Source organism: Megalopta genalis, unplaced genomic scaffold (assembly GCF_051020955.1).
Source record: "Megalopta genalis isolate 19385.01 unplaced genomic scaffold, iyMegGena1_principal scaffold0108, whole genome shotgun sequence".
In the NCBI taxonomy this organism is placed as follows: Eukaryota; Metazoa; Arthropoda; class Insecta; order Hymenoptera; family Halictidae; genus Megalopta; species Megalopta genalis.
Window position 1 is genome coordinate 490,277 of NW_027476177.1, and position 12,139 is coordinate 502,415.

A 12,139-nucleotide genomic window follows, 5' to 3' on the forward strand; every position below is an offset into this window, starting at 1 on the left:
CAATGCGAAGTAGAAGCCTTATCCTCAAAGCCATGCGACACAAATGATTTAAATTCAAATACTTGCGATATAATTGATATAGCTTCAAATGTAGGCGAAACAAACGAGTTAGCTTCAAATCCAAGCGATACACATGATTTACCTTCAAATCAATGCGAAGTAGAAGGCTTAGCTTCAAATCCATGCGAATCAAATTGTTTATTTTCAAATACTCGTGATATACATGATTTATCTTCAACTGCACGCGAAACAAACGAGTTAGCTTGAAATCCATGCGAAACACATGATTTAACTTCAAATCAATGCGAAGTATAAGGCTTAGCTTCAAATACATGAGAAGCAAATGATTTAGCTTCACATAATTGCGATATAAATGATATAGAATCAAATGCAGGCGAAACAAACGAGTTAGCTTCAAATCGATGCGAAACACATCTTGTAGCTTCAAACGAATGCGAAGTATAAGGCTTAGCTTCAAATACATGAGAAATCTCCGAATCCTAAGCGGCCCGCGGCTATCAACGTGACGGGTGCGGGGGACGCGCCGGTGGGTCGCGTGACTTCGCGGGTCAATCTGGTCTTACGGTTGACCGGGCGCGGGAACGCTCCTATGCCGCCTTCCGCGTTCGTCCTCCGGAGACTTACCGGGTACGCGCCCAAGACGACCGCCGACATTCGCGTATACCCGCATCTGCAGGACCTCGTTTTAGCGGACCCTGATCCGACTAGAGATCTCCCTGCAGATCTCTTAATCGGGGCCGATCGTTACGGTGATATGATCGGTCCCGGCCTGCGCCGCGGAACACCAGGCCAGCCAATCGCGCAGAATACCGTATTCGGTTGGGTCGTCTGCACTGTCGCGCGGAGGAGAAGTTGGAGCAGCAACTGCGATTGTTCTGGGAGCTCGAGGAGGCGAGTCCCAAATCTGTCCTTTCCCCTGACGAGTCGAGGTGGGAGGAACATTTCGTCAGCACCGTCTCACGGCGGGCGGACGGACAATACGTGGTTCGGTTGCCCCTGCGTACCGAACCACCCCTCGCTCTCGGCTCGTCAAAGGGCCGTGCCCTAGCCATGCTGCGTGGAGGGACCGCGTACCGGGACTTCCTGGCCGAATATGAGGCCCTCGAGCACATGGAGGAGGCCCCTCAGGCACCGCGGGATGGCGCGGTGTTCCTTCCGCACCACCCAGTGGTCAAGCGGAATGTAGACGGAGCGCCGCGCGTCCGCGTTGTTTTCAACGCCTCTAGCCCCACTTCCAACGGACTGTCGCTCAATGATCACTTACTGACGGGGCCGAAGTTGCAGCGAGACATCTTCTCGGTACTGTTGCGCTGGCGAGTCCCGCGATTCGCCCTCAAGGCCGACATCGAGAAGATGTTTCGGCAGATCCGCGTGTACGAGGAGGACGCGGATCTGCAGCGGATTTTATGGCGGCGTGGGCCCGACCAAGAGCCTCGCGAATTCCGGCTCACCACCGTCACATACGGAACGGCCTGCGCCCCATACCTGGCTCAGCGCGTCTTACTGCGGCTCGCCGAGGACGAGGGAGCGCGCGAGCGATAATGCGCTCGAATTTCTATGTGGATGACGTTCTCTTCGGCGCTGACGGGATGGAGGAAACCATAGCCTGCCGTGACGAGCTCACACGCCTCCTAGGGCGTGGAGGCTTCAGGTTAGGAAAGTGGGCAGCCAACACCCCTCTGGTGTTGGCGGATAGCCAGAAGTCGGCGGCGGTGGACCTCACGGGGGCTGCCCAACAGCACCATCCCGTGTTGGGGGTGGATTGGAGTCCGGACTCCGACTCCTTCGGGTTCACCGTCGTCCCAGACTCCGCTCCGTCGGTTACGAAGAGAGCGGTGCTATCGGTGATCGCGCGCTTGTACGACCCGCTGGGCTGGGCGGCACCGGCAGTAATCAGAGCAAAAATATTGCTGCAGGAGTTATGTTTGGGGGGTGCGGATTGGGACGCTCCGCTCCCGGACGAGCTCAACCAGACGTGGTGCGAACTCGTCGCCGAGTTACCACTCTTAAGCGCCGCACGTGTGCCACGCTGGATTGGCACCTTTCAATCCCCGCGCGGGGGGGAGCGATACGAGTTGCATGGTTTCGCGGACGCTTCTTCGAGCGCGTATGGTGCGGTGGTGTACCTGCTAGCGCGACCGTTCCCGAGCGAACCCTCGGGAACCCAGGTGACCCTCGTCGCCTCGCGAACCACGGTTGCTCCCGTCAGGACCGTCAGCATTCCGCGTTTGGAGCTTTGCGCGGCGGCTCTCTTGGCCGAACTATTGCGACGCGTCGCCGGCGAGATCCTCGAGGATCGCCTAGAGACCCACGCGTGGACCGATTCACGCGTGGTGCTCGCGTGGTTGGCCCGGACTCCCTCCACGTGGACCGTCTTTGTGGCCAATCGCGTGGGCCGCGTTCATGAACTATTACCGGGCACATGGGGTTCATGAACTAATCCCGCGGATTGTGCGTCCCGAGGACTGCTCGCCGGCGAGTTGGTCAACCACCCCCTGTGGTGGACGGGACCCCGGTGGCTATCGGGGCCGCGGTCCGGCTGGCCGCAGCCGTCGTGCGAAGCTCCCCCGAGCATCGATCAGGAGCTACGCGTCCAGATGGCTCGCGTAAGTGGCGAGGAGGAGACCCCCCTGGCTACCCTCCCGTCCAGCGTTTCGTCCTGGGCGAGGCTCCTGCGCGTCACCGCAAACTGCTACCTGTTTGTCGCGGCCCTTCGTCGAAGGAGGAATAGTCCCTCGGATTGCGAGACGCCGATGCGGCGGGCGAGGATCTTGTGGCTCCGTTGGCTGCAGGGTGGCGCCTTCGCATCGGAGATACGCTCCGTCCGAAAGTCCCAATTCGTCGGGCGATCGTCGCCCTTGCGGCGGTTGAGCCCATTTCTTGACGAGGCAGGATTGCTCCGCGTGGGGGGACGTCTAGACAACTCGTCCCGCGCGTACGACGAGAAACACCCCATCCTCCTCCCGAAGCACCCAGTGGTGGATTTGCTAGTGGAGGCTGTGCACCTCACGGCCCTCCACAGTGGACCCCAGCTCACCTTGAGCGTGCTGAGGAGGACGTATTGGCTTCTGGGTGCCCGAGACACGGTCAGAAGAGTGACCTGGAGGTGCGTAGCTTGCGCAAGGCATCGCGCATCTCCAGCGTCCCAACTCATGGGCACGTTGCCCCTATCGCGGGTAAACCCTTCGCGGCCCTTCTCGCACGTGGGCGTCGACTATGCGGGCCCCCTCTGGACCCGCATGGGGAAGGGCCGGGGTTATCGGGCCCAGAAGTCATACATCGGGGTGTTCGTGTGCTTCGCGACCCGCGCGATCCACCTCGAGCTGGTGAGCGACTGCACCACGGCGGGCTTCTTGGCTGCACTGTGGAGGTTCGTCTCCCGTCGGGGTAGGCCCTCTGCTATTTATTCCGACCACGGAACGAACTTCCGCGGGGCCGCACGGGAGCTCGCAGCGATGGTTCGGGCGGTCCGCGACTCAGCCGAGGTATCGGCCTTTCTCGGAGAGGCCGACATCGTGTGGCATTTCTCCCCACCCGGAGCCCCGCATTTCGACGGCTTATGGGAGGCGGGGTTAAGGCAGTAAAACGCCACTTAGCACGGGTGGTTGGCCAGCACATCCTCACCTTTGAGGAGATGTGCACCCTGTTGTGCACCGTCGAGGCATGCCTTAATTCCCGCCCCCTAACACCGATGTCAAGCGATCCGACGGACTACGCGGCCCTTACACCAGGGCATTTCTTGACGGGAGCCCCCTTGCTTACGCTTCCGGGAGAACGTTCGCCGGACACCGCCGACTCCCCTTGTCCCGATGGCAAGGGGTCGAAACCATGCGTGCCAGTTTTTGGAACCAATGGAACCGCGAGTATCTCCACACGCTGCAGGAGCGCAGCAAATGGTGGCGTGCCGAGAGGAACCTGCAGGTGGGAGATCTCGTGGTTCTTCGCGACGCTAATTGCCCACCGGCGTGTTGGCGTCTCGCACGCGTGCAGACGCTGCACCCCGGTGAGGACGGCCGAGTTCGAGTCGTAACCATCCGCAACGCCGGCGGAAGTTACACTCGGCCGATCACGCAGCTCTTGCGCTTGCCGGTGGACATGCCCGCTGGACCCTCCTCAGGACCGGAGCAGTAGCGAGGGAAGGCGAGCGTACATGGCGGGCGGAGCGAGCTCGCCATTAGTTATTAAGATCAGCGGAGCTGAGGCGGGCGGTATGTTCCGGCCGAATCGCGGACCGCGGGTCAGCGCACGTTCGAATTTCGATGTACGCCGTCTCGCCGTTTTTGTCGAATAAACGGCGAGGCTGCAAGACAATAACACGATCGACGTGCGTTGGCCCGACCGTCAAACGCTCGCCTCGGCCTAATGTATACGTGCAGTGTTTTTGCCTTAGGAGGCAATGACCGGCCTTCGACACCTGACGATGCGTCTCCTTGAGCATCGGCCAGGTGTCTATATATACTGCCGCAAGGTGATAACGGCGAGATTCTCCGAGATATCGTGAACAGTCAAGTTTAATTCAGCGCCCCTAGCGCCTATACGAAGCCGTGCTTCAATTTTATAGTTCTTCCGAAGCCGTGCTTCAAATCACACGTCACACGGAGCCGTGCTCCAACGATTGTAAACCAAAGGACTGTGGAGTCCGAATCAATAAATCGCGTGTCGTCTCCTCACGAATTCCGGCGCTTTAATTTTGTGCTGTGCGCAACAACATGATTTAGCTTCAACTGCATGCGAAACAAACGACTTAGCTTTAATTCCAAGGGAAACACATGATCTAACTGCAAATCAATGCAAATTAGGAGGCTTAGCTTCAAATCCAAGCGGAGCAAATGGTTTAGCTTCAGATACTTGTGGAAAACATGATTTAGCTTCAACTGCGTGCGAAACAAAGGAGTTACCTTCAAATCCAAGCGAAACACATGATTTTGCTTCAAATCAATACGAAGTAGAAGGCTTAGCTTCAAATCCATGCTAAACAAATGGTTTAGCTTCAAATACTTGTGATATACATGATTTAGTTACAACTGCATGCGAAACAAACGAGTTAGCTTCAAATCCAAGCGAAACACATGATTTATCTTCAAATCAATGTGAAGTAGAAGGCTTAGCTGCTAATATACGCGAAACAAACGAGTTAGCTTCAAATGCAAGCGACACACAAGATTTTGCAGCAAATCAATGCGACGTAGAAGGTTTAGCATCAAATCCATGGGATACACAAGATTTAGCTTCTAATCAATGCGATGTAGAAGGTTTAGCTTGAAATCAAAGCGAAACACATGATTTAGCTTCAAATCAATGCGATACAGAAGTTTTAATTTCAAATCAATGCGATGTAGAAGGTTTAGCTTCAAATCCATGGGATACACAAAATTTAGCTTAAAATCAATGCGAAACAAATGACTTAGCTGCAAACACTTGGGATATAAGTGATATCGCTTCAAATGCAGGCGATACAAACGAGTTAGCTTCAAATCCAAGCAAAACACATGATAAAGCTTCAAATCAATGTAATGTAAAAGGTTTAGCTACAAATCCATGCGACACAAATGAATTGGCATCAGATACATGCGATATAAGTGATATAGTTACAAATGCAGACGAAACAAACGAGTTCGCTTCAAATCCAAGCGAAACACATGATTTAGCTTCAAATAAATGCGATGTAGAAGGTTTAGCTTCAAAATCCATGCGATACACATGATTTAGCTTCAAATCAATGCCAAGTAGGAGGCTTAGCTTCAAATCCATGCGAAACAAATGATTTAGGTTCAGATACTTGCGATATAAGTGATATAGCTTCAAATGCAGGAGAAACAAACGAGTTAGCTCCAAATCCATGCGAAACAAGTGATTTAGCTGCAAATCAATGCGATGTAGAAGGTTTAGCTTCAAATCCATGGGAGATACAAGATTTAGATTCAAATCAATGCGATGTAGAAGGTTTGGCTTCAAGTCCATGGGATACACAAGATTTAGATTCAAATCAATGCGATGTAGAAGGTTTAGCTTCAAATCAAAGCGAAACACATGATTTAGCTTCAAATCAATGCGATATAGAAGCTTTAGCTTCAAATCAATGCGATGTAGAAGGTTTAGCTTCAAATCCATGGGATACACAAAATTTAGCTTTAAATCAATGTGATGTAGAAGGTTTAGCTTCAAATCCATGCGAAACAAATGATTTAGCATCAGGTACATGCGATATAAGTGATATAGCTTCAAATACAGGGGAAACAAACGAGTTAGCTCCAAATCCATGCGGAACAAATGATTTAGCTGCAAATCAATTCAATGTAGAAGGTTTAACATCAAATCTATGCGAAACAAATGATTTAGCATCAGATACTTGCGATATAAGTGATATAGATTCAAATGTAGACGAATCAATCGAGTCAGCTTCAAATACATACGAAACACATAATTTAGCTTCAAAACAGTGCGAAGTAGATGGCGTAACTTAAAATCCATGCGAAACAAATGGATTAACTTCAAATGATTCTGATATACATGATTTAGCTTCAAATGCAGGCGAAACAAACGAGTTAGCTTCAAATCCATGCAAAACACAATGATATAGCTTCGAATCCATGCGAAACACATGATTTAGCTGCAAATCAATGCGATTTAGAAGGTTTAGCTTCAAATCCATGCGAAACCAATGATTTAGCTTCAGATACTTGCGCTATGAGTGATATAGCTTCAAATGCAGACGAAACAAGCGAGTTAGCTTCAAATCCACGCGGAACACATAATTTAGTTTCAACTGCATGCGAACAAACGATTTAGCTTTCAATCCATGCGAAACACATGATTTAGCTGCAAATCATGCGAAGTTGAAGACTTAGCTTCAAATCTATGCGAAACAAATTGTTTAGCTTCAAATACTTATCATCTATATGATTTAGCTTCAACTGCATGCGAAACAATCGACCTAGCCTCAAATCCAAGCGAAACACATGATTTAGCTTCAAATCAATGCGATGTAGAAGGTTTAGCTTCAACTCCATGCGATGCACAAAATTTAGCTTCAAATCAATGAGATGTAGAAGGTTTAGCTTCAAATCCATGCAACACCAATGATTTAGCATCAAATACTTGCGATTTAAATGATGTAGCTTCAAATGTAGGCGAAACAAACGAGTTAGGTTCAAATCCAAGCGAAAAACTTGATTCAGTTTCAAATCAATGCGATACAGAAGGTTTAGTTTCAAATCCGTGCGAGACAAATGATTTAGATTCCAATACTTGCGATATAATTGATATAGTTTCAACTGCATGCGAAACAAACGAGTTAGCTTCAAATCCAAGGAAAACGCATGATTTAAAATCAAATCAATTAGAAGTAGAAGGCTTAGCATCAAATCCATGCGTAACGAATGATTTAGCTTCAAATACTTGCGGTATAAATGAAATTGCTCCAAATGCAGGCGAAACAAACAAGTTAGCTTCTAATCCATGCGAAACACATGATTTAGCTTCAAATCAATGCGAAGTAGAAGGCTTAGCTTCAAATCCAATCGAAATACATGACATAGCTTCAAACCAATGCGAAGTAGAAGGCGTAGCTTCAAATCCATGGGACACTAATGATTTAGTTTCAAATACTTGCGATATAAGTGATACAGATTCAACTGCAGGCGAAACAAACGAGTTAGCTTCAAATCCATGCGAAAAAAATGATTTTTCTTCAAATACTTGCGATACAAGTAATAAAGCTTCAAATGCTGGCGAAACAAACCAGTTAGCTTCAATTCCATGCGAAACACATGATTTAGCTTCAAATCAATGCGAAGTAGAAAGCTTAGCTTCAAATACATGCGAAACACATGATTTAGCTTCAAATGCAGGCGAAACAAACGAGTTAGCTTCAAATCCATGCGGAACACATGATTTTGTTTCGAATCAATGTGATGTAGAAGGCTTAGCTTCAAATCCATCCGAAACTAATGGTTTAGCTTCAAATACTTGCGATATACATGTTTTAGCTTCAACTGCATACGAAACAAACGAGTTAGCTTCACATCCAAGCGAAACACATGATTTAGCTTCAAATCAATGCGAAGTAGAAGGCTTGGCTTCAAATCCATGCGAAATGAATGATGTAGCTTCAAATACTTACCTCATACATGAAATAGCTACAAATGTAGGCGAAACAAGCGAGTTAGCTTCAAATCCATGTAAAACGCATTATTAAGCTTCAAATGCATGCGAAACAAACGGTTTAGCTACGAACATTTGTGATATACATGTTTTAGCTTCAACTACATGCGGAACAAACAAGATAGCATCAAATCCAGGCGAAACATATGGTTTAGCTTCAAATGCATGCGAAACACATGATTTAGGTTCAAATTCATGAGAAACACGCGGTTTAGCATCAAATCCATACGAATCAAATGGTTTAGCTTGAAATGCTTGTTATATATTTGATTTAGATTCAACTGCACGCCAAACAAACGAGTTAGTTTCAAATCCAAGCCAAACACATGATTCAGCTTCAAATCAATGCGAAGTAGGTGGATTATCTTCAAATCCATGCCAAACAAATGTCTTAGCTTCAAATCCATGCCAAACAAATGTCTTAGCTTCAAATCACGGGAGACACATGATTTAGCTTCAAATCAATGCGAAGGAGAAAGCTTAGCATTAAATCAATGCGAAACAAATGATTTGGCTTCAAATACATGCGAATATAAGTGATGTAGTTTCAAATGCAGGCGAAACAAATGAGTTAGCTTCAAATCCATGCGAAGCACATGATTTAGATTCAAATCAATGCGAAGTAGAAGGCTTAGTTTCAAATCCTTGCTACATAAATGATTTAGCTTCAAGTACTTGCGATATAAATGATACAGCTTCAAGTACTTGCGATATAAATGATACAGCTTCAAATGCAGGCGAATCAAACGAGTTAGATACAAATCCATGCGAAACACATTATTTAGCTTCAAATCAATGCGAAGTAGACGACTTAGCTTCAAATCCATGCGGATCAAATGGTTTAGCTCCAAATACTTTTGATATACATTATTTAGCGTCAACTGCATGCGAAACAAACGAGTTAGCTTCAAATCCAATCGATACTCACGATTTAGCTTCAATTCAATGCGAAGTAGAAGGCTTAGCTTCAAATCCATGCGAAACAAATGGTTTAGTTACAAATACCTGTGATACACATTATTTAACTTCAACTGCATGCGAAACCAACGATCTAGTTTCAAATCCAATCGAAACACATGATTTTGCTTCAAATTAATACGATGTAGAAGAATATCTTCAAATCCATGCCAAACAAATGATTTAGCTTCAATCACTTGGGATATAAGTGATATAGCTTCCAATGCAGACGAATCAAACGAGTGAGCTTCATATCCAAGCGAAACAGATGATTTAGCTTCAAATCAATGCGAAGTAGAAGCCTTAGCTTCAAATCAATGCGAAGTAGAAGCCTTAGCTTCAAATCAATGCGAAGTAGAAGCCTTACCTTCAAATCAATGCGAAGTAGAAGCCTTAGCTTCAAATCAATGCGAAGTAGAAGCCTTAGCTTCAAATCCATGCGACCAAACGGTTTAGCTTCAAATATTTGTGATATACATCATTTAGCTTCAACTGCATGAGGAACAAATGAGTGAGCATCAACTCCATGTGAAACACATGATTTAGCATCAAATAAATGCGAAGTAGAAGACTTAGCTTCAAATCCATGCAGAACGAATGATGTAGCTACAAATACTTGCCAATAGAAGTGATCTGGCTTCAAATGCAGGAGAAACAAACGAGTTATATTCAAATCCATGCGGGACAAATGATTTAGCATCAAATACTTGCGATATAAGTGATGTAGATTCAACTGCAGGCGAAATATACGAGTTAGCTTCAAATCCATGCGAAACACATGATTTAACTTCAGATCAATGCGGAGTAGAAGGCTTACATTCAAATCCATGAGGAGCAAATGATTTAGCTTCAATTACTTGCGATACAAGAGATATAGTTTCAAATGCAGGCAAAACAAGCGAGATAGCTTCAAATCCATGCGAGACAAATGATTTTTCTTCAAATAGTTGCGATACAAGTGAACTAGTTTCAAATGAAGGCGAAACAAACCAGATAGCTTAAATTCCATGCGAAACACATGATTTAGCTTAAAATTCGTGCAATACAAATGATTTAGCTACAAATACTTGCGATATAAATGATACAACTACAAATGCAGGCAAAACAAACGAGTTAGCTTCAAATCCAAGCGAAACACATGGTTTATCTTCATATTCTTGCGAAACAAATGGTTTAGCTTCATATACTTGCGATGTAAATGATATAGCTTCAAATGCAGGCGAAACAAACGAGTTAGCTTCAAATCCAAGCGAGACACAGGGTTTAGTTTCAAATCAATGCGAAGTAGAAGGATTATCCTCAAAGCCATGCGACACAAATGATTTAGATTCAAATACTTGCGATAGAAGTGATATAGCTTCAATGCAGGCGAAACAAACGAGTTACCTTCAAATCCATGCGTCACAAATGATTTAGCTTCAAATACTTGCGAAATAATTGATAAAGCTTCAAATGCAGGCGAAACAAACGAATTAGCTTCAAATCTATGCGAAACACATGAGTTAGCTTCAAATTCATGCGAAACACATGGTTGAGCTTCATATTCTTGCGAAACAAATGGTTTAGATTCAGATACTTGTGATAAACATGATTTAGCTTCAAATGCAGGCGAAACAAACGAGTTAGTTTCAAATCCATGCGAAACACATGATTTAGCTTCAAATCCAAGCGAAACACATGATTTAGCTTCAAATCCAAGCGAAACACATGGTTTAGCTTCATATCCAAGCGAAACAAATGATTTAGTTTCAAATCAGTGCGATGTAGAAGGCTTAGCTTCAAATCCGCGCGAAACACATGATTTTGCTTCAAATCAATCCGAAGTAGAAGGTGTAGCTTCAAATCCATGCGACACAATTTATTTAGCTTCAAATATTTTGCGATATAATTGATAAAGCTTCAAAAGCAGGCGAAACAAACGAGTTAGCTTCAAATCCAAGCGAAACACATGATTTAGATTCAAATCAATGCGAAGTAGACGGCTTAGCTTCAAATCCATGCGAAACACATGATTTAGCTTAAAATCAATGCGTATCACATGTTTTAGCTTCAACTCAATGCGAAGCAGAAGGCTTAGCATCAAATCCATGCGACACAAATGATTTAGCTTCAAATACATGTGATAGAAGTAATATAGCTTCAAATGCAGGCGAAAAAACGAGTTAGCTTCAAAGCCATGCGACACAAATGATTTAGATTCAAATACTTGCGATAGAAGTGATATAGCTTCAATGCAGGCGAAACAAACCAGGTAGCTTCATATCCAAGCGATACACATGATTTAGCTTAAAATTCATGCGAAACAAATGATTTAGCTACAAATACTTGCGATATAAGTGATATAACTGAAAATGCAGGCAAATCAAACGAGTTAGCTTCAAATCCATGCGGAACACAAGACTTAGCTTCAAATCAATGCGAAGCACATGGTTTAGGTTCATATTCTTGCGAAACAAGTGATTTAGCTTCAAATACTTGCAATATAATTGATAAAGCTTCAAATGCAGGCGAAACAAACGAGTTACCTTCAAATTCAAGCGAAACACATGATTTACCTTCAAATTAATGCGAAACACATGGTTTAGCTTCATATTCTTGCGAAACAAATGGTTTAGATTCAGATACTTGTGATAAACATGATTTAGCATCAGATGCAGGCGAAACAAACGAGTTAGTTTCAATTCCATGCGAAAGACATGATTTAGCTTCACATACTTGCGATATAAATGATATAGCTTCAAATGCAGGCGAAACAAACGAGTTAGCTTCAAATCCAAGCGAAACACATGAGTTAGTTTCAAATCAATGCGAAGTCGAAGGCTTATCCTCAAAGCCATGCGACACAAATGATTTAGCTTCAAATACTTGCGATAGAAGTGATATAGCTTCAATGCAGGCGAAACAAACCAGGTAGCTTCATATCCATGCGATACACATGATTTAGCTTAAAATTCATGCGAAACAAATGATTTAGCTACAAATACTTGCGATATAAGTG

General features: G+C 45.3%; 1 protein-coding gene across 1 annotated transcript; it reads left to right on the plus strand.

Moving 5' to 3' along the window:
• Positions 1-1,071: 1,071 nt before the first annotated feature.
• LOC143262293 (uncharacterized) lies at positions 1,072-1,563 on the plus strand. The gene has a single exon (XM_076528180.1). The coding sequence runs from the start codon at positions 1,072-1,074 to the stop codon at positions 1,561-1,563; it is 492 nt and encodes a 163-aa protein (XP_076384295.1).
• The last annotated feature ends 10,576 nt before the right edge of the window (positions 1,564-12,139 follow it).

Bases quoted from the DNA above. Each gene is read 5' to 3' on its own strand.
- LOC143262293 (XM_076528180.1), top strand. From the start codon at position 1,072: ATGCTGCGTGGAGGGACCGCGTACCGGGACTTCCTGGCCGAATATGAG.